Source organism: Neltuma alba, unplaced genomic scaffold, assembly GCF_004799145.2.
Source record: "Neltuma alba isolate B1F8T4 unplaced genomic scaffold, ASM479914v2 tig00013420_pilon, whole genome shotgun sequence".
Lineage (NCBI taxonomy): Eukaryota > Viridiplantae > Streptophyta > Magnoliopsida > Fabales > Fabaceae > Neltuma > Neltuma alba.
In genome coordinates this window covers 30,038-52,630 of record NW_021637673.1, presented here as the reverse complement: position 1 = coordinate 52,630, position 22,593 = coordinate 30,038, and the positions used below count along the sequence as shown (strand labels likewise).

The window sequence follows — 22,593 nt, the reverse complement described above, 5'->3', positions numbered from 1 at the left end:
GCTTTGGGGCAGATTGAGACTTGCTTTTTAATTGAGAAAATATCCAGTTTTTCTTGAATGGCTGCCTCATGAAAAGGAGAGTTGGTATCCAATAACCAAAGCTGCCCTTAAACAACAGCGGAGGAGGTTTATGTTGAAACATTCGAGTTTTCTCCAGGAGACTTTGATTAAAGACTGGCCCTGGTACTTTCTTCGAAGAAGAAGAGAAGCGAAAATTTGGAACTTGCATATTATTAAAAAAGAAAAAAAAATAGAACTTGCCTTGAATGGAGGGAACATCCTTGACTTTATCTCAGAGAACGAGGTCGCATGGCAATTGAATAGAGGGAACTCGTTCTTGACTTTGTTAAAACGATGCGCATAAATGATGAGCTCTCAGTGCTCATCAGCATGCTTAGCACCGAAACTGAGTCGATTGAATACATTTGTAGAGCCCACAAAACACCATTAGCAAAGTTGTATTTTCATCTAAAACAAAATAAAGTTATTTGTAAATAATCAAATGCTACTGTTTCACATAATAAAATTCTCTTTATTTTGCAAAGAAAGCATAAGAACCATTTAAACTTCTCTTCCCATGCCTCTGCGTCTTCATTTTTCTTCTTTTTCTTCCCTTCGTCTTTATCTTTTCTTCTTCTTGTTCTTCTCCTCTTCATCTGGCGGCTTTTCTTCTAACGGTTCCACATAGAATGGCCTGGGGAGTGGCATAGGAGAAAAACTAGCATGGAGAAGATGCCAATAGAGTGGACTTTGAGTTGCCCAGTAAAAGCAGAGAGGGATCAAAGTTGTTAGAACATTAATATAAATATTATTTGTATAGTTTTAAGCTTATCATATACAGCTGTATAGTTCAACACGTGTAGGGCTCTCTTTTATTCATTTGTAATATTCCCTTTGTATTGTACGAAGATTCTCTATTCTTTCTGATATATATAATACAGGAGGCCAGAGCACAATAGATGGTCTCGGCATATTCAATATTTTACCCTAGCCTTTCTTTCTTGGTACCAGAGCCTTACCCTACCATGTCTGACTCAACGGCGGCGACCTCTGATGGTTTTTCTTCACAGAGCCCAAAAACATATTCATTGTTTAACTCCTCCAGTCAAACAAGTGCGATTAAGCTGGATCGCACTAATTTTCTTTTTTGGGAATCTGTTGTTTTCCCTCTGATCGAAGGCAATAAGCTTGAAGCTCATATCAGCTCCTCTGCTACCCCTCCACCGAAACTCATTCCAGAAGCTGCTGGTGTGAAGGTGAATCCCGCTTTTGAAGAATGGTATGCTACTGATAGGATGCTCGTTGGCTGGCTGCGGAATACTATGACGCAAGACGTTGGTACCCAGCTTTTGCATTGCAAAACGGCACTTGAGTTGTGGAATGGAGCCCGCTCTCTGACTTGTGCTGCGATCAAGGCTCGCACAATGGTTCTCAAATCTGAACTCACACAGACCCGCAAAAATGGGATGAAGATGGAGGAATATTTAGGTAAAATGAAGAACTTAGCAGACCAGCTTGCTCTTGCTGGTACCCCTGTATCCGACGAGGATCTCGTTTTACATACCTTAAATGGTTTGGATGCTGACTACAATGCTGTGGTTGTCAAGCTAGTTGATAAAGTCGATCTCACCTGGATTGATGCTCAGGCCTCCCTTCTTGCCTTTGAAACAAGGTTGGAGCAGCTCAATCATTTTTCTTCATTGTCCCTGCAACCTTCTGCCAACTTTGCTCAAAACCGTCGTGACTCTGTTTTTCGCTCCTCTGATTTTTCTCGTCGTGACTACACTGGTGGTTCCTGGAGGGGCATCCGAGGGTCGCGAGGTAGACGCTCACGTGGTCGCAGAGGGGGAAACAGCCACAATCGTGACAGTGATGGTGGTCGTCCGTATTGTGATCTTTGTGAACATTTTGGACATATTAGTGCTCATTGTTTCCACAGGTATGACAGAAATTTTCGTCCTCCCTCTGAATATGGCAGAGCTCACAATGGTTATTCAAATGGGTACTCCCCTCAAGCATTTTATGCAAACTCTCAGACTGTGGCTGACCCAAATTGGTACATGGACAGTGGTGCCAATTATCACGTGACACCACATCCAGAAAACCTTGATAATGTTACTCAAATTGGTAAGTCTCACATCACTACCTGTACTGGAGAAAAGAGCCAAGTAACTGGTATAGGTTCTACCTCTGTTTCTTGTTATAATTCCAATCTTCATCTTAAGGATGTGCTTGTAGTTCCCTCTGCAACTAAAAATTTGATGAGTGTTAACAGACTTGTTGAGGATAATTACGTTGATGTTAAATTTTCTGACTCTGGCTGCACTGTGAAGGACAAGGTAACCGGTCAACTGTTGATGCAAGGGCTACCGAAGCAAGGAATATATCCAATGTTTAATGGACAGAAGTTTCAGCCTCAAGTTCATACAGCACGTTTTGGAGTTTCTGGAGAGGAAGACTTTATTAGATGGCATTGCAAATTAGGACACCCCAGTAGTAGAGTTCTAAAGAAAATATTGAATCAATGTAATGAGAAAGTTTCTGTTAATGAAAACTTTGTTTGTGAAGCATGCCAATTTGGTAAATCTAAATTGTTACCTTTTCCTCAGTCTGTCTCTCATGCATCTTCTCCGTTAGAATTAGTCCACACGGACCTTTGGGGTCCATCTCCAGTGCAGTCAATACATGGACATCGTTTTTACATTCATTTTGTCGATGACTATAGCAGATATACATGGATATATCCACTGAAAAATAAAGGAGAAGCAGTCAATGCCTTCAATACTTTTAGAGCTCTTGTTGAGAATCAGCTTAATGCAAAAATCAAAGAACTACAGTGTGATAATGGATCTGAATATAAGCCTTTTATTCCTGTGGCTCAAGCTGCGGGAATTAATTTGAGATATACTTGTCCATATTCATCACCACAAAATGGCAGAGCGGAGAGAAAACACAGGCATATTGTAGAAATGGGATTGACTTTATTAGCTCAAGCAAGAATGCCTCTTACTTATTGGGTTGATGCTTTTCAGGCTGCTGTGTTTCTAATAAATCGCCTTCCAACTCCAGTGCTAAATGGTATAACGCCTCTGTTTCAACTATACAGAGTAGAACCAGATTATCATAGTATACAACCTTTTGGTTGTGCCTGTTATCCGTGTCTCAAGCCCTATAACAATCATAAGTTTCAATTTCATAGTCAGAAGTGTGTATACCTTGGACCTGCAGCTCAACACAAAGGGTTCAAATGCTTGAGTGCCACTGGTCGAATATATATTTCTCGACATGTTGTGTTTGATCCATCACTTTTTCCTTTTGTAACAGGATTCTTGAATCGCAGATCTTCTAATCCAGAATCTGGTGGTGATATTTCTCTGCAGATGCTTAATTCTCCTCGGCTAGATGCTTCAGAGATGAGTCCTTCATCTTCCTCAACAGAGACTTCTTTATTGGGTTCTATTCCAGCAGCACGTGACTCTCCTTTACCAGTCATTAATCGATCAGTGCAGAATGGGTCCCATGACAGAGATGCATCTCCAACGGCTAGCTCTATGGATCAAAATTCTCTACTAAACTCTCCTTCTATTTCCAACTCTTTGGACTCATCGGCCCAAGAAGTCCAGCCTCCACATGTCCAAGGAAATCAGCATCACATGATCACTCGATCCAAGGATGGAATATTTAAGCCCAAACATCCTTTTATTGGGCTCCTCCAATCTGAAAATCAGAATTCTCTCATTAGTGCGTCTGAACCACTCACTGTTGGTGAAGCCTTACAGATGCCTCACTGGTTGCGAGCAATGAAGGATGAGTTTGCTGCCTTGCAGAAGAATAGAACATGGATCCTAGTTCCTCGTAATAGCTCTCAAAAACTTGTCGACTGCAAATGGGTGTTTAAAACTAAATTCAAGGCTGATGGGTCAATTTTAAAGCATAAAGCTCGTTTGGTGGCTAAAGGTTTTCAACAAGTACCAGGGATAGACTATGGAGAAACCTTCAGTCCAGTTATCAAACCGACAACTATTCGTGTTGTGCTTACAATTGCAGCGACTTTCAATTGGGAGGTAAGACAATTTGATGTGAACAATGCATTTTTAAATGGGTATCTTAGAGAGGACGTTTTTATGCATCAACCGGAAGGTTTTCATGATCCACAGAGGCCGAATCATGTGTGCAAGTTGATTAAAGCCATTTATGGACTTAAACAGGCTCCAAGGGCCTGGTTTGATCGACTAAGAGACACTTTGCATCAATGGGGTTTTCAAAATGCCAAGAGTGATATCTCTTTGTTCTATTTGCGTACAAATTCTGTCATAGTCTTTGTGCTAATTTATGTTGATGATATTCTTGTGACTGGTAATAACTCTTCATATTTGAAGCAATTTATTCAGAGGATGAATGCTATGTTTTCATTAAAGGATCTAGGACCTCTGTACTACTTTCTTGGCTTGGAAATTTACAGAGATAGGTCCGGTTTTTATTTGAATCAAAGTAAATATATACAGGATATCTTGAAGAAGTTTGGTATGCTAGATTGTGCACCTGTGAGTACACCAATGGTTACAGGACGCTATTTCTCCATCAACGATGGTGAGCTCATGAAAGACCCCTCATTATACAGAAAAGCTATTGGGTCTCTGCAATATCTCACTACAACACGTCCAGACATAGCTTTTGCAGTCAACAAACTCAGTCAATTTATGTCAAAGCCAACTGATGTTCATTTTCAAGGAGTAAAGAGAATTTTACGATATCTCAAAGGGACTCATTATCTCGGTTTAAACATTAAGCCTATTTCTTCTCCTCAGTTAGTGGCCTTTACAGATGCAGACTGGGCTACCGATGTTGATGATAGAAAATCCATGGCTGGAGTGTGTGTGTACTTTGGTGGAACACTGGTTTCTTGGATGTCTCGTAAGCAACGGGTTGTGTCTAGATCTAGCACAGAATCTGAGTATAGGGCACTCGCTGATGGTGCAGCTGAAATTAAATGGTTAAGTTCATTATTGTGTGAACTTGGACTCAGGATAAAACAGCCTTCGATAGTTTGGTGTGATAATCTTAGTGCCAGAGCACTTGCAGCAAACCCAGTTCATCATGCAAGAAGCAAACACATAGAAATTGATATTCACTTTATTAGAGATCTAGTTCTTTCTGGCTTTCTGGATGTTCGATATGTACCCTCTTCACATCAAGTTGCTGATTGCCTAACAAAAGCATTGTCTCACTCTCAATATTCTGATTTCAGAAACAAACTCGGACTGTCGAAGACACCCTCTCGTTTGAGGGGGAATGTTTGAACATTAATATAAATATTATTTGTATAGTTTTAAGCTTATCATATACAGCTGTATAGTTCAACACGTGTAGGGCTCTCTTTTATTCATTTGTAATATTCCCTTTGTATTGTACGAAGATTCTCTATTCTTTCTGATATATATAATACAGGAGGCCAGAGCACAATAGATGGTCTCGGCATATTCAATATTTTACCCTAGCCTTTCTTTCTAAAGTGAGGCCAACGTAGAAGGGGACATACGCAGACGACCTGTTTATGGGGCCAAAAAGTTCAAAGGTATGCGCAGCACAGAAAGAAATCAACATGGACACAACTGAGAGAAACAGAGAAGCTAAACCAAAGCACAGGGACGACGGCAGAAGTCTCCAGTACATTTCGGGCCGATCACTTTGAGAGCCGTAAATGGAAAGAAAGGCGGAGAGGGAAGTGACGGAGAAGCAAAAGGAAACCAGTGCCGTGATAGCAAACATGTAGAATTCATAGTTTGCCTACAATCGGCCTGCCGTTGCCTCCGTCGTAGCCTCCCGGGATCTGGTAGCACGTTGCAAAGGTCACGCCGGAAATAAGCGTCGCCGCCACTATGTAATTTCCGGATATTTCCTTCGCCCATTTGCTACTTTTTTGTAGCAGATCATGGTGTTCCTCCATGAAGACCATCCGTGGCGTTTTGCCTTCCTTATTTTTCCGTTTACTGAACTCCGGCGGCATCATATCCTTCACATACTGCATACATAAATACATACGCATGTACAGTTGAATGATAGCTAGAAATTACTCGTATTAATTAAGCTAAGTGATCACACACACACACACACACATCAAACCAGCGGATTTCCCATTGCAAGTGACTGGCAGACATAGGTATAAGGCTATGACGACAAAGCATGGCGACCAAGTGCAAGGCAGTATTGCCATGGACGTCGGATGCATGATGGAGCTTCCGATTCCAGATGGATGGCTTCTTCATGAATTGCTTCAATAGGGTGGACTGTCTCTCTTCTACCGCCACCAACATCACATTCTTCTTCTCATCACTTTCATCCTCAACTGCAAATGGCTTTTTATCCAAGATTGCCCACACCATTTCGATCGCACCATTTTTTGTTGCTCTCAACAATGGTGCCCATCCTAATAATGATGCTGCATGCACATGCATACTTATCATCAGTTACCCAAATGAAAACAAAAATAATAAAATTAATTAAAGAAAGTCATTTTTTTAATTTATTTTTAAGATCCAAGTACCTTTATTATATGAAGGACGCAGCATTGGTAAGTTCGCCGGCTGATCGTCGTCTATCCCCAACACCTCCATCTCCATCAAATTATCATAAAAAGCGTCATTGTCTACCAGCTGTTTCATGATCAGCGAACCAAATACATGTGTCTTTTTCTTCTTTGCCAACGCTAATCCAAACACATGTCTCAATATCTTCTCTGCCAATCATGGACAGACATATTAAGTTTTGAGTCACTTTTTAATAATGATTTATAAAATACGAGGTGAGTATGTACGAGAAGTTTTGTTTTGACTTACATAAGACATGATTAAAAGTACTTATGATCATGATGCCAAACAAGCCCTCCTACTTACCATATGTAAATCATTTTTAACTAATTTTCACGTATGGTTAAATTATAACTAAATATGTCTCAAATTAATAATTTTTTCAAGTTTATTCTTATTAAAATTCTCTCCTGGTATGTATAAATAATTTTTAACTCTGAATCTTCTTTCTTTCTTTTCTTTCCAATGATAATTAAATAAGAGTAAGATTGAAAAAATAATTATTAATGAGTAATAACACTCTAAATGAACTTATGTTTCGAACTAAAAATATTTCTTCTATAAGCAATTTATAATAAGGAGTCGAATATTGGTAAATGAAAAGATCTGATTAAGCATTAAAATTAATAATTAATTACCTATGTTACTCCCTAAAAGGGTCGATCTGAAAGTGAAAAGAGCTCCATGGGTGGGAAGCTGATCAGGGTGTCTAGCATTATCCCAATCTGAACGCGCCCGAAAGGAATGCGAGGGACGGATCGGGATGACTTCGGAAATAGGAGTATGATCATTACGTCAGCAACGTCATTTTAATTAAGAAAAATTAATCTTCTTGGCTGCTTTAACTTTTAAGTCAGTCATGACCAGTGATTTAATTACGATTGAGTACGACTCAATTTCTAAATATTTAACTGACTTAAAAATGTTAACACTGACTCCTTTTATAAATTTTTCCACTCAAAATTAAAAACTCCTTTTAGAAATTTTATCCTTGTCATCCATTGCTGTATCCAATGGGCAAAGTATATATGTGTGTGTATCTGAATGAGCAGCCACATCAGATATGACTTCGCATGAGGAGAGAAGGTGGGATCGAAAATTATGACCCAAGGAATCCTAACCTCAATTCACTTTTTTTTTTAATTTGTAATTCATTTTTAAAATATTCATATTAATTACACATATCAAAAGATTTTTATTCAAAGATAGTCATGATTATATTAAAAAGAATACTTTAAGAAAATAAACTCATATTTATTACAAATAACTAATTTAAATAATTTTTATTTTCATCCACTCAAATTAGTTAAGTAACTCTAATATTAGAGATCAAAGATAGTAATTAATTAATAAGAATAAAACTAAATAAAAAAAGAAAATTAATTAAAATTCCAGATGGATTGATGGAGGTGGGCGCACTTACAGAGGTAGAGAAGACTCTCCCACAAACTAAGGGGAGTGCCACTCCTAAATACCGAAGGAATAGAGGCCAGGATGTCCAGAGGTGCCTGCCCTTTTCAATCGATGACGGGAACCATGTCGGGGAGGAGACCCATTAATAGTAATGATAATTCTGCATTAATGATCAATTCAATTCAATTACTGCCTTTGGTTCTTAATATAAAATCTAATTTGATTTTTATTTTGATCATAAATATAATCTATTTTGTCTCTCATATTTATGCATTTTTTTTAGTAGTCCTTCTAATAATGATAGTTCTAGCCAATACACTTGATTAGTAAGGATATTTTAGAAAAGATAACACCTACTTATTATAAATAACTAACTTAACTTATTTTTTTAATTTACTCAAACTAGTCAACCAACTCTTATATTTAGAATCGGGGGTACTATATTACTATATAAAAAGCTAGATAACTAACTAATTTATGAATATTAAGAAAATTATTTGAATTAGTCATTTGAAATAAATATATGTTATTTTTCTTGACACAACCTTGTTAATCATGGGTACTTGAATTACTATAGTAACTCCTCGACATGTGCAATCACTATAAAAATCACTCAAAGGAAAAATAGATAAATACTCCTCTAGTCCTATTTATAAGGCACTTCCAATATGTTTCACACAGACTAAGAAAAATCTTAAAATACATTAACTCTTTATTAAAATATAGCAACTTTCTAACTTTACCCCTATTTAATATATACTCCTTTCAAAAAAAAAAACTATCTACACTATAATAAATGAAGGACAATATAGTACATTCATGATAAAAATTTACTGAAATGACTTATAAATAGGATAAAAAAAAGCCTTTTCTCTTTGCCCTATAAATAGGACCAGAGAAGTATTAAAAAAAAGTTAATTGAGGTCTTATATTTATGACTCAATTAAATTTTTAACTAATTCTTATGTTAAAAATTGGAAGTAGTATATACTTTAGTACTATTTATCAAGCAAAGGATTCCATTAATTAACTAAACCATCATAGAATGTCATTTTGAATAACGTATTATTCCATTCCATTCGATCCTAAACATACAATACCTCTAGTCCAAAATATATTAGTCCTTTTTAACCATATCATCATCATTAGAACTATGGAAGAAAAAATAACTTGTAATTAAACCCGTCTTCAATTATTAAGGATTTGAAAGAAAGAGAGAAAAATATGAGGAGTCATATTTAAGCATTGATTAAAGGGATAAAATTAGGAAATAAGTATTAATTATTCTCAGAATAATTTATACTATGGATTGAAAAAAATTCTAAAAAGTAACTTACATTTTATAGTGAAGGGAGTAGAAGACCTAATTAACTAACTTATTTTTAAAATAAGTAAAATCACAGACCGAAGTACTTTCGCTGAATGGTTACGTGAAGTACAGATTCCCCATTGGGCTTCACGTAAGGAGCTGTGGCATGCTCAGGTCCTGCATAGTCATAGAGAAGGAGGAAGGCCGCCGGGTGACCATGAACAGCAGCCAAGAACAAAGGCGTCTCTCCCTCGTTGTTGCGCACCAGAAGCTTAATAATCAGCATTCAATATCATCATCGTCATCATCAATAAGTTTTAAATTTTATATAAAGCAAGTGACGTGTCAATATATAGTATAAAATAATGCGAGTTTAAATTTTTTGGGTTAATATAATCTTTGATAAGTCAAATTTGTTCTCATTTTAATTTTGATCTCTTAAGTTTCAAACTATAGATTTTGGCCATTCAATAGACAAGATGGTTTAGGTTTTTATTGAATTATAGGAATCAATATTTTAAACAGAAAGAAACTTGAGAGACCTAAACCAAAATAAAAACAAATTTGAAGGACAAACAATTGTATGAATCTAAATTTTTTAATATTTTTTTAAAAAATATCTAAAACTGCACAGTTAATATATATATCTATATATATAGAAATTGTGAAGAATTCAAAACTGCAGCATTAGATATATGTCACCTATTTTTTGTAAAATCTAATAATGAATAGGGGGAGAAAAAACATTTCAAAAGTTGAAGCACTAGAGATGGATGCCCCCTTGCCCCTCTCTATGCTAGTTACACTCTGCAACGTTAATAATTAGAGTGAAATATTCTAACCACTATTTTATTTTGCTTTAATTACACATATTTTCTTTCAAATTTAAAAATATAGATATTTTAGTTCAGACCATTAATATCGTTAAAAAATAATTTTAAAAAAAAAGAATCATGAAGTATGTTTTTAATTAAAAACAGAACAATTAAGATTCAATCTCATCATGCAGATGCGTGTGCGTCATGTAATCAATAAAAGAGATTGAATTAATTACGGCGCGAGTTCTGTGTTGTGCGGTGGAAAGGGCATCAAGGATGCGGCGACACAAGGGGTAAGAGCCCCTATCGGCGGCGCAGTGAAGAGGAGTGTTGCCCCACTGATTCCTGGCTGACAGAATCTCCACGACGTCTTCTTCACGTCTGGCGGTCTGGGCATTTCTTCGAACAGCTCATCGACGGTGCGGGTTGGTGTCCCATAAATGATAGCTGCGTGCAGCACAGTGTCAGCCCACTTGTTCATCTTGGCCAGCCACAGCTCTGCACATGGCGGCAGGCCCCTCGTTGTGCGCAGCACAGCCCCCCAATCTCGCATCCTTAACCCAAGACGCAATTCCCTAATTGCCTCATTCTTCTTAAGGGGGTGTTTGGATAAAAACCAAACCATGGTTTCAGAAGTGTTTTTACTGTTTACGAAGTAAATATGTGGAGGAGATTACCTCGTTTTGCGGAAAAGTGCTTCTGAAACCATGATTTTGGGTTTTCCAAACACCCCCTTAACCTCCCCATCCAAATTCATCTCTCTCCGATGTGTATAGACAGACACGCACACACAACTCAACAGGATCTCTACGGAAGAGATCTATATATAGGCTCGATCTAACACACGCCCCTATTATATTGCTGTTTCTTATATATCTCTCCGTTCCTATTTATAACTTTTTTATACCAAAAACATATTGAATTGGTATTTTTTTTTAACAGTTGCCTTTGTTAAAGAAAGAGCACTAACAAATATGTTTTAGAGAGAATTACAATAAAGCCTAAAAAAAAAAATAATTACTAAAAAATTCCATAACAACTGAGCAGTCTGTAATCATAATAAGTTTTATAATAAAGAGCGGCAACTTCTAACTTGTTGTTGAAATATTTTTGGTATTTATTTTCTTTTCTAAGGACCTTATTGTAATTATCCTTATACTTTATATTTCTCTCATATATGTATCTTATCTCTCTCTATGTTTCGGATAAAACTTAAAAAAATTTATTAATTATCCTACGAGTTACTTATATATAGAAAATAACTTTTTTTCCTACAAATAACTTATAAATAGTAACAGAGTAACATGCGTGTGTGTCGTTATGTAGCTTCCTTATTTCTTGTTGCTCCAAACAAGTCTGCTTCCTTCCTACACTTCTGGCCAAATTATTCTTTTCTTGGTGTAAGACAAAATAAAGCAAACAAGGGAGTTAAAGGACCCCGCCATTTGCCAACAAAAATTAATCTAGTTGGTAAAGAGTCGATTCATAACCTATAAGGTCATGAGTTTGAATGTCACTGCCGATATGAGGATCTTGTTGGTGGACAATCTATAAATACCTCTGTAAGTGTTCTCTTAGCCTGAAAACATGCCCTGACCTTAGTGAACCCTTAGAACCCAGTCCACCTAAACTTTTTTCCACCGAAAAAAAGGACCCCGCAATCTATCAGTCTTATTCTGGACTTCATTGATTGCCAATCTCACTACTCATTCCGTTTCTTTTCATGAGGGATAACTATCAAAATCATACTACTCAAAATATTAGTTAAATTTAATTAAAAGCAACAAATACAAAAAGTAATTTTTTCCCTTACTTATGAAAAGAGTAAAAGAGAGATAATGAGTAAATATTTAGTATAAATAAGAACAATTTATTGCACATGAATAATAGGTGAAGTGTGTGTATATATATAATTAATGAGGGTAAAATGAAAAGATTAGATTAAAATTTTAGACAAAAAAATTTATTACCTTCAAACCACGTGCATTTGTGAGCCTGTTACATCCGACTGAGCCCAAGAGGTTGGGTCCTATTATCCAAAAAGAAAAAAAAGGGTCCGGCAAATTAAAGAAACAAAAATTAAAATGTTGACCTTCCACATGAAATATTACTCATTTAGAAAATAGCCATATCATATTATTTATATATATCATAAATAATAATAGGACTCGACTCAGTTTGTAATTTTACATAAGACACGTGTGCTCAACCACAAATTAACGAGAGAATCAAGATGACAAAATAATGGGAAAATAACCAAAAAAAAATCTATTGAATTTCAAAGAGATAAATGAATTATGCTGACTATTTTTGTAATATTTTTTACTAGTTAAAATGTATTAAAATGATCTATTTATCATTTTGAAATTCAACTAGTATTTTTTTACCATTTTTGCTGGAAATTCGTGATATGATTAAATAAAAATAAAGTGTGTGCATAATACATACCATATTATTATTATACTTTGATCAAATGATCAATTATATTAAAACAAAAGGATAATTACATAAAATTTGGTGATACCTGATCTTCTATTCTAATGGCCAATGCACAATTGCATATGAAAACATGTATTAGAAATATATAATCTTTATATATTATTTATAAACTTTCGTGTATACATGAGGGAATTGAGAGCCAAAGGAAGCAGAATTAGCTAATTTGTATTTGAATTTTAATTGTGCCATTTTGATTAAGAGAAATTCCAAAGGAATCAGATGCTTCCTACTTTTCTTTTTGTCTGTCTCACTTGCTTGGAATGTAATCCATCCATGTTCTTCACTTTTATCCCATCATCCGTTGAAGACAAGTCAACAAGTGGGCAAAAATAATTCCTCTGGAAAAAAAAAAACAGAGAAAGGGAAGGACAATTAGTTTCTTCTTTTTGGATCATCATCCCTTCATTTCTCTTTTCGTGTTTCACGTTTCGGATTTGATTTCTCTTCCTTTTTTTTTTTTAAATTTCACAGACAGGTTTATCTGTAAATTATATAAAACGTTTTAAATAATTAACTTGAATGGAACAAGGTCCTATTTAATTAAGCCGGTAATTTTTTTTAAAAAAAATTTGCCCTTGTTAAGGAAAGGGTATTAACAACATGTTTTAGGAAGCATTATAAAGTCTCAAGGAAGAAATCTAATTGCTAAAAAATTCTATTGACAGCTAAACAGCTTGTAATGATAAGTTCTATAGTAAAGAATAATAACTCCTAACTTTTTATTAGAACCTTTTGGTATTTTTTTTTCTTTTCTTAGAATCTCATTGTAATTATTCCTATGTTTTATATTTTTCTCATATATTTATCTTATTTCTCTCTACATTTACAAAGTTGATAGGGATAAAATTGAAGAAAATTTATTAATTACCCTATAAGATACTTATATTTATAAAATGACTTTTTTTTCTCCCACAAATGACTTATAAATAGTAATAGAATAATGCTTATATATATATATATATATAAATATCTTCCTTATTTCTTGTTGCTCCATAAACAACCCTGCTCCCTTTCTACGCTTCTGGCCAAATTATTCTTTTCCTGGCGTTAAAGGACCTAACCATCTACCAGTTATATGCTGGGCTTTATTGATTACTTATTACTCATTCCGCTTCCTTTTATAACAAATAATTATGAAAATCATATGATTCAAAATATTGATTAAATTTAATTAAAAACAATAAATATGCAACACATGTACAATAATTTTCCCCTTACTTATGAAGAGAGTAAAGGAGATCAGAGATACTCATGAGTTAATATTTATTATAAAAAGATAATAAGCATAAATAAGAGTACTTTATTACAGAGAGATAATAAGTAAAGCGTATATATATATTTAATGAGGGTAAAATGAAAAGATTGATTTAAAATTTCAGACAAAAAATTTATTACTTAAAAATCATCATAAGAGAGATTCTTTCTTATTACAAAAAAATTAGAGGGAGTATTACTTGGCATTGTACGTGAATTTGTGAAATCATATTGTCCAAAAAGAAAGAAGAGGGTCCGGCAAATTAAAGAAACAAAAATTAAAATAGTAGGACTCGGTTTGTAATTAGCGAGAGAATCAAGACGATAAAATAATGGGAAAATAACCAAAAAATATATATTAAATTTAAAAAAGATAAATAAGTTATGCTGGCTTTGTAATAATTTTAACTGCTATTGTAATGGTTTTGACAAGTTAAAATATATTTAAATTATTTACTTATCATTTTGAAATTCAACAAGTACTTTTTTTAATCAATTTTTCTGAAATAATTCTCCACACAATGTTCATCATTGCAAATCTTAATATTATGATCGCATATAAATTACTACCTCCGGTATTTAATATAAGAGTTTGTTTGATTTTTATTTTAATCCTAAATATAAGACTCTAATTCACTTCGTCTCTCATATTTATCCATTTTTTTCTAAAGTAATTCTTGTAATAATGATAGTTGTGGTCAATGTACTTGATTAGTAAGAATATTTTGAAAGATAATACCTATTTATTACAAATAACTAACTTAACTAGTATTTTTAATCTAATTAAATTAGTCAACTAGTTTTTTATTAGGGATTAGAGGTAGTATTACTTCCGGTCCTTAACATAAGAGCTAGTTTGATTTTTAATTTGGTCTTAAATATGAGACTCAAATCCACTTTATTTCTTATATTTATCTATTTTTTTAAAGCTAATCTTTGTAGTAGTTGCTCATATTAAATATTTCATCAAATGGTAGTTCTAGCTAATACACATAACTAATAAGGGTATCTTAAAAAGACAACACCTATTTATTACAAATAATAACTTAACAAAATTTCTTTATTTATTCAAATTAGTCAATTAACTGTTACATTAAGTATCAGGTTAATATTATAACATTCACGTGAGGGATAATTGGCGGCACATTAGAGGAGTCCCAGATTAAATATGCACATATCCTTTCTGGTTTGAATATATGCATACATGCACGATCAGCATAAATATTATATTCGATTAAGAATGAAAGTTTTAAGGTAAAGATATTCAAATATTTGTGATATGATTAAATGAAAATAAAGTGTGTGTGCATAATATGATAATACATACCATATTATCATCATGCTTTCAAAAGATCAATTATATCAGTTAAAAAAGTTCGGTGATATTTCCTGATCTTCTATTCAAATGGTCAGAGTGCAATTACATATGAAAATATGTATTAGAAATATATAATCCTTAGAGTATTTATAAACTTTCGTGTATATATGAGGGAAAGCCAGAGGAAAGCAGAATTAACTAATTTTTATTTGAATTTTAATTGTACCATTTAGATTAACAAAAATTCCAAGCGAATTAATTCAAATGCACAGATGCTTCCAGCGTTTCTTTTTGTCGGTGGCACTTGCTTGGAATTTGATCCATCCATATTCTTCATTTATATCGTATCATCCATTGAAGACAAGTCAACAAGTGGGCAAAAAATAATTCCTCTTAAAAAAAAACAGAGAAAGGGAAAGACAGCTAGTTTCTTCGTTTTGAATCATAATCCCTTCATTTACTTTTTCGTGTTTCACGTTTCGGATTTGATTTTCTTCTTTTTATTTTTTTAATTTCACAGATAGATTTATCTATAAATTATATAAAATGTATTAAATAATTAACTTAAATGGAACAAGGTCCTATATAATTAAATACCACATCTGGTCATTAATATAAGAACTTGTTTGATTTTTATTTTGATCCTAAATATAAGACCCCAATCCACTTTGCTTTTTATATTTATTTATTTATTTTTAAAGTAGTCATTGTAATAATGATAGTTCTAGTTAATACATTTGATTAGTAAGGATATTTTAGAAAAGACAATACTTATTTATTACAAATAACTAATTTAATTAATTTTCTTAATCTATTCAAATTAGTCAACTAATCAACTTGTTCTTGTATTAAGGACTAGAGATAGTATGTTGGATCTACTTGTCTATAGCAAATAACACCACAAAGAGGTGGAGAGGATGATGATATAGCCGAATCTAGCCAGGGCAAGTTTACTCACACTGTCAATTCCAAGTTAAGAAAGTTTTTGACTTACTTCATGAACTGAATAATTTTAGTTAAGTCCACTAATAATATTTATCACCCGTAAAAGGTTGTACTAGACTACTAGCCCCCTCATGTCCCTAATATAAGAGTGTTGATGGTTCAATTTGGTCTTAAATATAAAATCTTGGTTCACCTAATCTCTAATATTGATTATTTTATTTTTTCTAAACTAATTTACTTAACTTATAAAATGATATATAATGTAATATTATATATGCATATTTTAGTAAGACTATGTCAAATTTGTTATAGTTAATTCATTTATTTAATTTTCTTAATTAATTTTTTCAAATTAGTTAAATAGTTTTTATATTAATGATATGGAAGAGTATAATACATGCCATACATAGAATGATAATTTGGAAAAAGGAAAAAGCATAGACGTGCAATTAACCCGTGTTTTATTCCAATTTTCTGAGTTTGCCACTTTGCGTGGTCGCGTGGTACAATAATGTATATCTTTGCACTTATGTAGTGTATATACGGAGGGATGATTTAAAAAACAAAGAAAGGAAGAAATCGGTACGTATTTCTTGTATTTGAGGGATATATGTACGGTATGGCATTGATGAATAAATAATGTGAATACGACTATACAATAATAATTGCTGAGTTTGTTAATCTCTTAAATAGGCCTCCTCTCATATATAATCTCCAGTTTTTAGTATAAGAGCTAATTTGACTTTTAATTTGATTCTAAATATAATATCTCAATCCATTTTATTTCTAATATTTATTTATTTTGCCTTCAAGTAATCCTTATACTGGTTGCATATGTTAAGGACTTACTATCAATTTATAATTCAAATATATATGATTAATACAGGTATTTTAAGAAAGATAATATTTATTATTATAAATAACTAATTTAACTAACTTTTTAAATCTCCCTAAATTAGTTAACTAGATCTTATATTAAGGACATGATATAGTATTTGAATTTTATTCGCTACAAAAATTTCCTAATAAAACAAATTATCATGTAAACCACAGAAGGTTTTTGTTTTTTATTCTGCCCATCGACATTCCAATTTCATTGAAACCACAAATAGCAAAAATACTAAGGTTACGTTTGGTATGGAGTATTGAAAATAAGGAATAATGATTAAGATTGGGATTGAGATTGAAAACATATGTTAAAAAGATGCTTAGCATAAGTGATTTCTTATCACATGGGGTTAAGCAATCCCATATAGATAGGATTGGAGAATACCACCTCCTCTTATGGTATTCCCTAATCTCATATATATGGGTTTGTCTAATCCCAAGTATCATACAATTACTCATACTAAATATCCTTTTAATATAGTTTTACACTTTCAATCTCAATCTCAATCTCTTATTTTTAATGTTTCGTACCAAACGAAATCTAAGAGCCTGTTTGGCTCACTGTTTAGAGGGCAATAAGTTACTTTTTTTCAAATAGAAGCATGTTTGAAAGATTTGTGGTGTTTGAGTTGGCAATGGAGCAATCTGACTTTCGCATAAAAAGCTATAATAAGTTATAAGTAAAAATTAGCTATTTATGACTTATAACTTTTGAAATATGGAAAAAGAAAAAGCTAAGCAATTTACTATCTCCTCTTATTCTTATTATAAGCTTCAAATAACTAATTATGGATAATGAAAAATCAGTTAAAATTAGTTGAAAGTAATAAATAAGTTATAAATATACTTTTTGTTTTCAAATATGTCCTTATAATAAATGATAAAATATATATATAAGATCAACATGAGTGTATAAATAATTTAAAATTATTATATTATGTAAATTGATATTTTTTTATTTTTCATTATTTAATAAAAGTCTTACTCATTTTGATATTTTTACAAATTAAAATTACTTATTCAATCATAATCCAAACAACTTACTTTCACAAACTAACTTTTATAAAATATAATCCAAACACAATTGACATTACTCAATTTAATTTTTATTCAATCTAACTTTTTCAAAAGCTAAATTGACAACAAGCTATTTTTCTAATAGCTAATCCAAATGGACCCTAAACAGACTTGTATGCAAAAGGCACACCCAATACCATTGGACTCCCTCCACACACACGCACGAACGAACAGAAAGCGATCAAAATAAGCATCCCCGAAATTATATGTATAATTTCTTTTCCTGTTTTTATGATAAATCCTAGTTTTAGAAATAATTAGAAGACAATAAGTGTGCGAAATTTTGATAAGTATTATTAAAGCCACACCGATGTGCATCTTGTTTCTGTTAATATTAAAGCAGCATTGATGAGCAAAACAATTTCACACAAGTTGAGATATATGAAAAGTGGCCCACATTAAGATTTTCAAGGTTACTATATATACATACATATACATATATATTTATATATGTTCTTTCCAACGTATGAGACGGAAGTAATGTTCCTCCCATGGGCCCATGATATTGCCTTTTTTAAGTAATTGGAAGAAGAAATTAAGAGACATTATTTGAATATTTGTCCCTCACATATTAATGCATAGGACATGTGATAGTGTCTACGAACACAATCCGATACTTAGTTACAGGAATTTGGGTATTCATCTAACTGAAAGGCACGTAACTACATAAAGTAAGATATGACCAATTGAATTTGAATCTGAATGAATTGAAAAAAAAAAAAAAAAACACTTTAAGAAGAGCTAAGACACAACAATATTCGAATCTGATTCAATCAAATGGCAATAGGGAAAAAGAAAATTGTACAGTCAATAAAAGAAACAATATCTACATTCTGCTTCTTTTTTTGGGAATCGTGATCGTTAAGCTCTCTCCCATGTATCTTGGCTGCGGCACCTTCTTGAAAGAGGCTCTGACCAGATCCCAGTAGAGTGGAATCTGAGCTAATGTGTAAAACAACAATGGTAGGAAAATCAAACTGTACATTGGGATAAGCTTAGCTTTCATTTTGGGGTCAACTTCAAGTGATTGGGCCGCAACAAAAGACGCTATCATTGAGACGATAGCGACATAAAATGACGTTAACGCAAAACATAGTTTCAGCGGCAAGTTCCTACGAAAATCATCTGGCTGCTTCCGCGAACTGTAAACCGCCAAGAAGGCTGCCAAGGAAGTGGTAGAGAAGCAAAACGAAACGAAAATGGCGATCAGAAAAACATTTAGTGCCCTTTGGCCTTCTAACGGCGGTCTTCCTGTAGTATCATTTGTGCCTCCTGGGACAGTGTACGACGTTGCATAGGTGACTCCAGCAGTAAGTGCTGCAACAATGGAGTAAGAACTTGAAGTGTCCTTCATCCACTCGTTACTTTCCTTCAATAATTTCTTATGCTCTGCCACGAAGATTTCCTCCGGAGTGTCACCGTTGTTGTTTTCCATGGCGTATAGATATGATGGCACGCGTTCTTTCATATACTGCAATCCAATTCAAATATATTATAATGTCAATGTTAGATCTATCTTATTTCCTATGGTCTAATGTTTTTACAAAAGTGATTATTTTAAGAAGTTCCAAACGGCTACAGACACGTAACTAAAGTGTTTTCTACCTGGAACCACTTGGCTTCATATTGCATTTGGAGTGCAGAGCCATATACTTCCCAAGGCATGTGTTTCGGTAGAAATGCTGCCATGTGCAACACGTTATTTCCATCGGCATCCACATCTTCTACGAGGCTATCCCAAAGTGGATGTTTCATTAATTCCCTCAACACATGCGTTTGCCTTTTTTGTACTGCAGTAAGTACTACGTTTCTCCTCGTTGGTTCTGTTCTGTCATATATCGCCACTGGAAGTCTGTCAAGGATTTTGGTCACCAGCTCCAGCAGACCGTACTTTGTTGCCACCAACAATGCTGTCGATTTATTGTTTCTTTTCGAGGATGACGACGACTTTCCTGCCAATGATGTTTCATTAACAAACTCATCAGAAAATTCTAGTCTGAATCTGAACGACCGGTTCTAATATCCTCTTTCACAGATAGGTTGGTTTACCTTGCCCATCAGTAGGATCTGTAACATTGCTTGGACAGAATGCAATCTGATTTTCGTTGTACTTGTACTCAGAATTTAGCTCGAAAAGTTTGTCCATGATTAACCTACCCCATAGATGTTTCTCTTTTATCTTCTTTATTGACCCTTTAGTCAAACACATGAAAGCCAGAGAAAAAGGAAGTCATCAACAACACAGACAAGGGAAAAAAAAAGGTTAAAGCATCAAAGAATATTATTGAGGAGGGCATAGATATGAACCTAGCTTCGTCATCTTCAGGCACAGTTCTGGTGCGGCATCATGGATCTTCCTTAAAGAGTCAGATTTTCCTACCTCCAAATCTTCATTCTGAGTTTGATCATCAATTTTCAGCTGCTCTACATCTAAGTCTTCAGTTGACAAACAATACACTGACACAAGTCATAGCAATCACATAACTAATTAAATTATCAATCACACTAGGATTTACAATAATACTTTAAGACAAAATACTTACGCCTGTACAAGACTCCTTGGAACCATGTTAGGCGTGTACCACTTCTGAAAGCTGATGGAACAGAAGCGAGGACTTGAAGAGGCGTAACTCCTTCCTTGTTCTCATAGCTAACGATGATCTTTTCATCATCATCACCATAGAGGCAAATTATATGATATGCCAGTCCTACCCGCCAGGGCAAGTTTGCAAACACACTATATATCAGAACTTAATTCAAAAACGTTTCAGACTTACTCTGTGTATCATGAACTTAACGCACTATATATATCATGAACTTAACATACCAAAGTATTCTCTTTGAATGGCACAGTGAAGAATAGTGTCACCATTTTCCCTTCTCCAGAGTTCTGAAAACTTGGCTGTGGGGGTCTCACTACAAGCAGAATGAAGATACTGGAAAGTTTCTTTGTGACCGTTAAGAGCAGCTAGGAAGAGAGGCGTCTCTCCTTCCTTGTTTCTTTTAAGAACAAGCTTTTCATCAAAGAGTAGTATTCGTTCACATATAGAGGTTGAGCCTCGGGAGGCAGCACAGTGCAAAGGAGAGTCCTGTTGCTTATTCCGAGCTGTGACAATCTCCATGGCAACTTCTGGGTTGTTCTTCCGAACATCATCAATGAGCTCCATAACAATGGCCTCTGGTGCATGAAGAGTGATAGCCAAGTGCAGTACATTGTCTTCTGATTTGGTGATCTTAGTGGCATGAACATCTGGATGCTGCCTCATTATCTCCACCACTTTATCCCAATTTCGTCCCAACACTTCTCTGTAAAGATTATGCTTTGCTTCCATATGAGAAGAAGCCATTTGTCTCCTTATACAGCTACTGATGGGGAACTTGAAGTGATTGTTCAGTAGGTAGCTAGAAGCAGAGAGAAATAAGTACGATTGCTAGTTTGCAATACAAATCTCCAGCTGTCTGTCTCTGTTTATACTAATTAAAGGAGCAAAGTTAATCAGTTGCTTTCTTATAAAACAAGCCATACATTATTGTCGTTACGTCCTTATCGGGTAACTTAGCTTTCTTATAGTACAAGCCATATATAGAATGTTACTTTGGAGAAAGAAGAAAGCAGAGTTTCGTTCCAATTTTATCGTATGTTCCCAGAGGGACAAGAAGAAAGCAGAGTTAACTGTTGCTTGTTGTGACATTTCGTTGAACAGAAACACAATGGGTAACAGACCTGAAGAATTGAGTGAGAATAGCAATTAACATAATGTAATACATAAATTAAACCTTTCAAAGTTTACGTTAATCGCAAAATAATGGTGATATATATATATAGATATATATATAATTGTACAGCAAAGTTTTGAAGCTATACTTGATCTTAAATATAGGACCAAGATGTGTTAACTTTTTTGATATTCATGGTTTCTCTGTTGTTGTAATTTTTTTTGTGGGGAACCCTTTTTTTTGTAATCTAATCCCTGGTATGATTTATCATATTATTCCTCCATTAAAAAAGGAAAAGTTAATTTCTTTCTTTTGGAAGGAAAAGGAAAATTGAACACGTTTTTTTTTTCCTTTTATCGTGTAAAACTTTTGCATACTTTAAGGTAAAATCACGTTACATTTATTTTAAACCTATATTTTCCTAAAACTGGACCCCACAATGAGACTTCGAATGGAAATATTAATTCGAGCGAGATTTTTCTGAAATTTAATAATCATGAAATTTATATGAATATTTTTTTTTGCAATATAAAAACGAAGAGATGAAGAAAATTAAAAAAGTTTTACAATTTCGTTGAAGTGTGGATAAACGTATGATTTGCCTCCATATATTCCAAGTTTCTAAGAACTGAGGTTGAATGCAAATTTTCTGAAAAAAGACTTTAAATATGGTTTGCACTATTATAACAAAAGTTTTTACAAAATGATAATTTGATTTAATCTTTTATACTTTTCCTCAAAAATAAAAGCATTGATGAGTTTGAATGT

The 22,593-nt window shown here is 33.8% G+C and overlaps 2 protein-coding genes across 2 annotated transcripts; both read right to left on the bottom strand.

Annotated features, from left to right (window-relative positions):
- Positions 1–5,776: 5,776 nt before the first annotated feature.
- Positions 5,777–9,595, bottom strand: LOC114737265 (uncharacterized). The gene is made up of 4 exons (XM_028925174.1): positions 9,406–9,595; positions 6,545–6,736; positions 6,117–6,439; positions 5,777–6,022 (listed from the first exon to the last, which is right to left on the bottom strand). The coding sequence occupies exons 1-4, from the start codon at positions 9,593–9,595 to the stop codon at positions 5,777–5,779; spliced, it is 951 nt and encodes a 316-aa protein (XP_028781007.1).
- Positions 9,596–18,934: 9,339 nt separating this feature from the next.
- On the bottom strand, positions 18,935–21,455 carry LOC114737264 (uncharacterized). The gene is made up of 6 exons (XM_028925173.1): positions 20,936–21,455; positions 20,652–20,816; positions 20,416–20,565; positions 20,158–20,301; positions 19,714–20,060; positions 18,935–19,579 (listed from the first exon to the last, which is right to left on the bottom strand). Exons 1-6 carry the CDS (start codon positions 21,453–21,455, stop codon positions 18,935–18,937), a joined length of 1,971 nt encoding a protein of 656 aa, XP_028781006.1.
- Positions 21,456–22,593: the final 1,138 nt, after the last annotated feature.

Coding starts and splice junctions, on each gene's coding strand:
- LOC114737265 (XM_028925174.1), bottom strand. CDS start 9,595: ATGCTGATTATTAAGCTTCTGGTGCGCAACAACGAGGGAGAGACGCCT. Junction 6,737..9,405: donor CATTCAGCGAAAGTACTTCG/GTCTGTGATTTT, acceptor CATGATTGGCAG/AGAAGATATTGAGACATGTG. Junction 6,440..6,544: donor GCGTCCTTCATATAATAAAG/GTACTTGGATCT, acceptor ATGTGCATGCAG/CATCATTATTAGGATGGGCA.
- LOC114737264 (XM_028925173.1), bottom strand. CDS start 21,455: ATGGCTTCTTCTCATATGGAAGCAAAGCATAATCTTTACAGAGAAGTG. Junction 20,566..20,651: donor CCAAGGAGTCTTGTACAGGC/GTAAGTATTTTG, acceptor GACTTGTGTCAG/TGTATTGTTTGTCAACTGAA. Junction 19,580..19,713: donor ATGAAGCCAAGTGGTTCCAG/GTAGAAAACACT, acceptor ATTGGATTGCAG/TATATGAAAGAACGCGTGCC.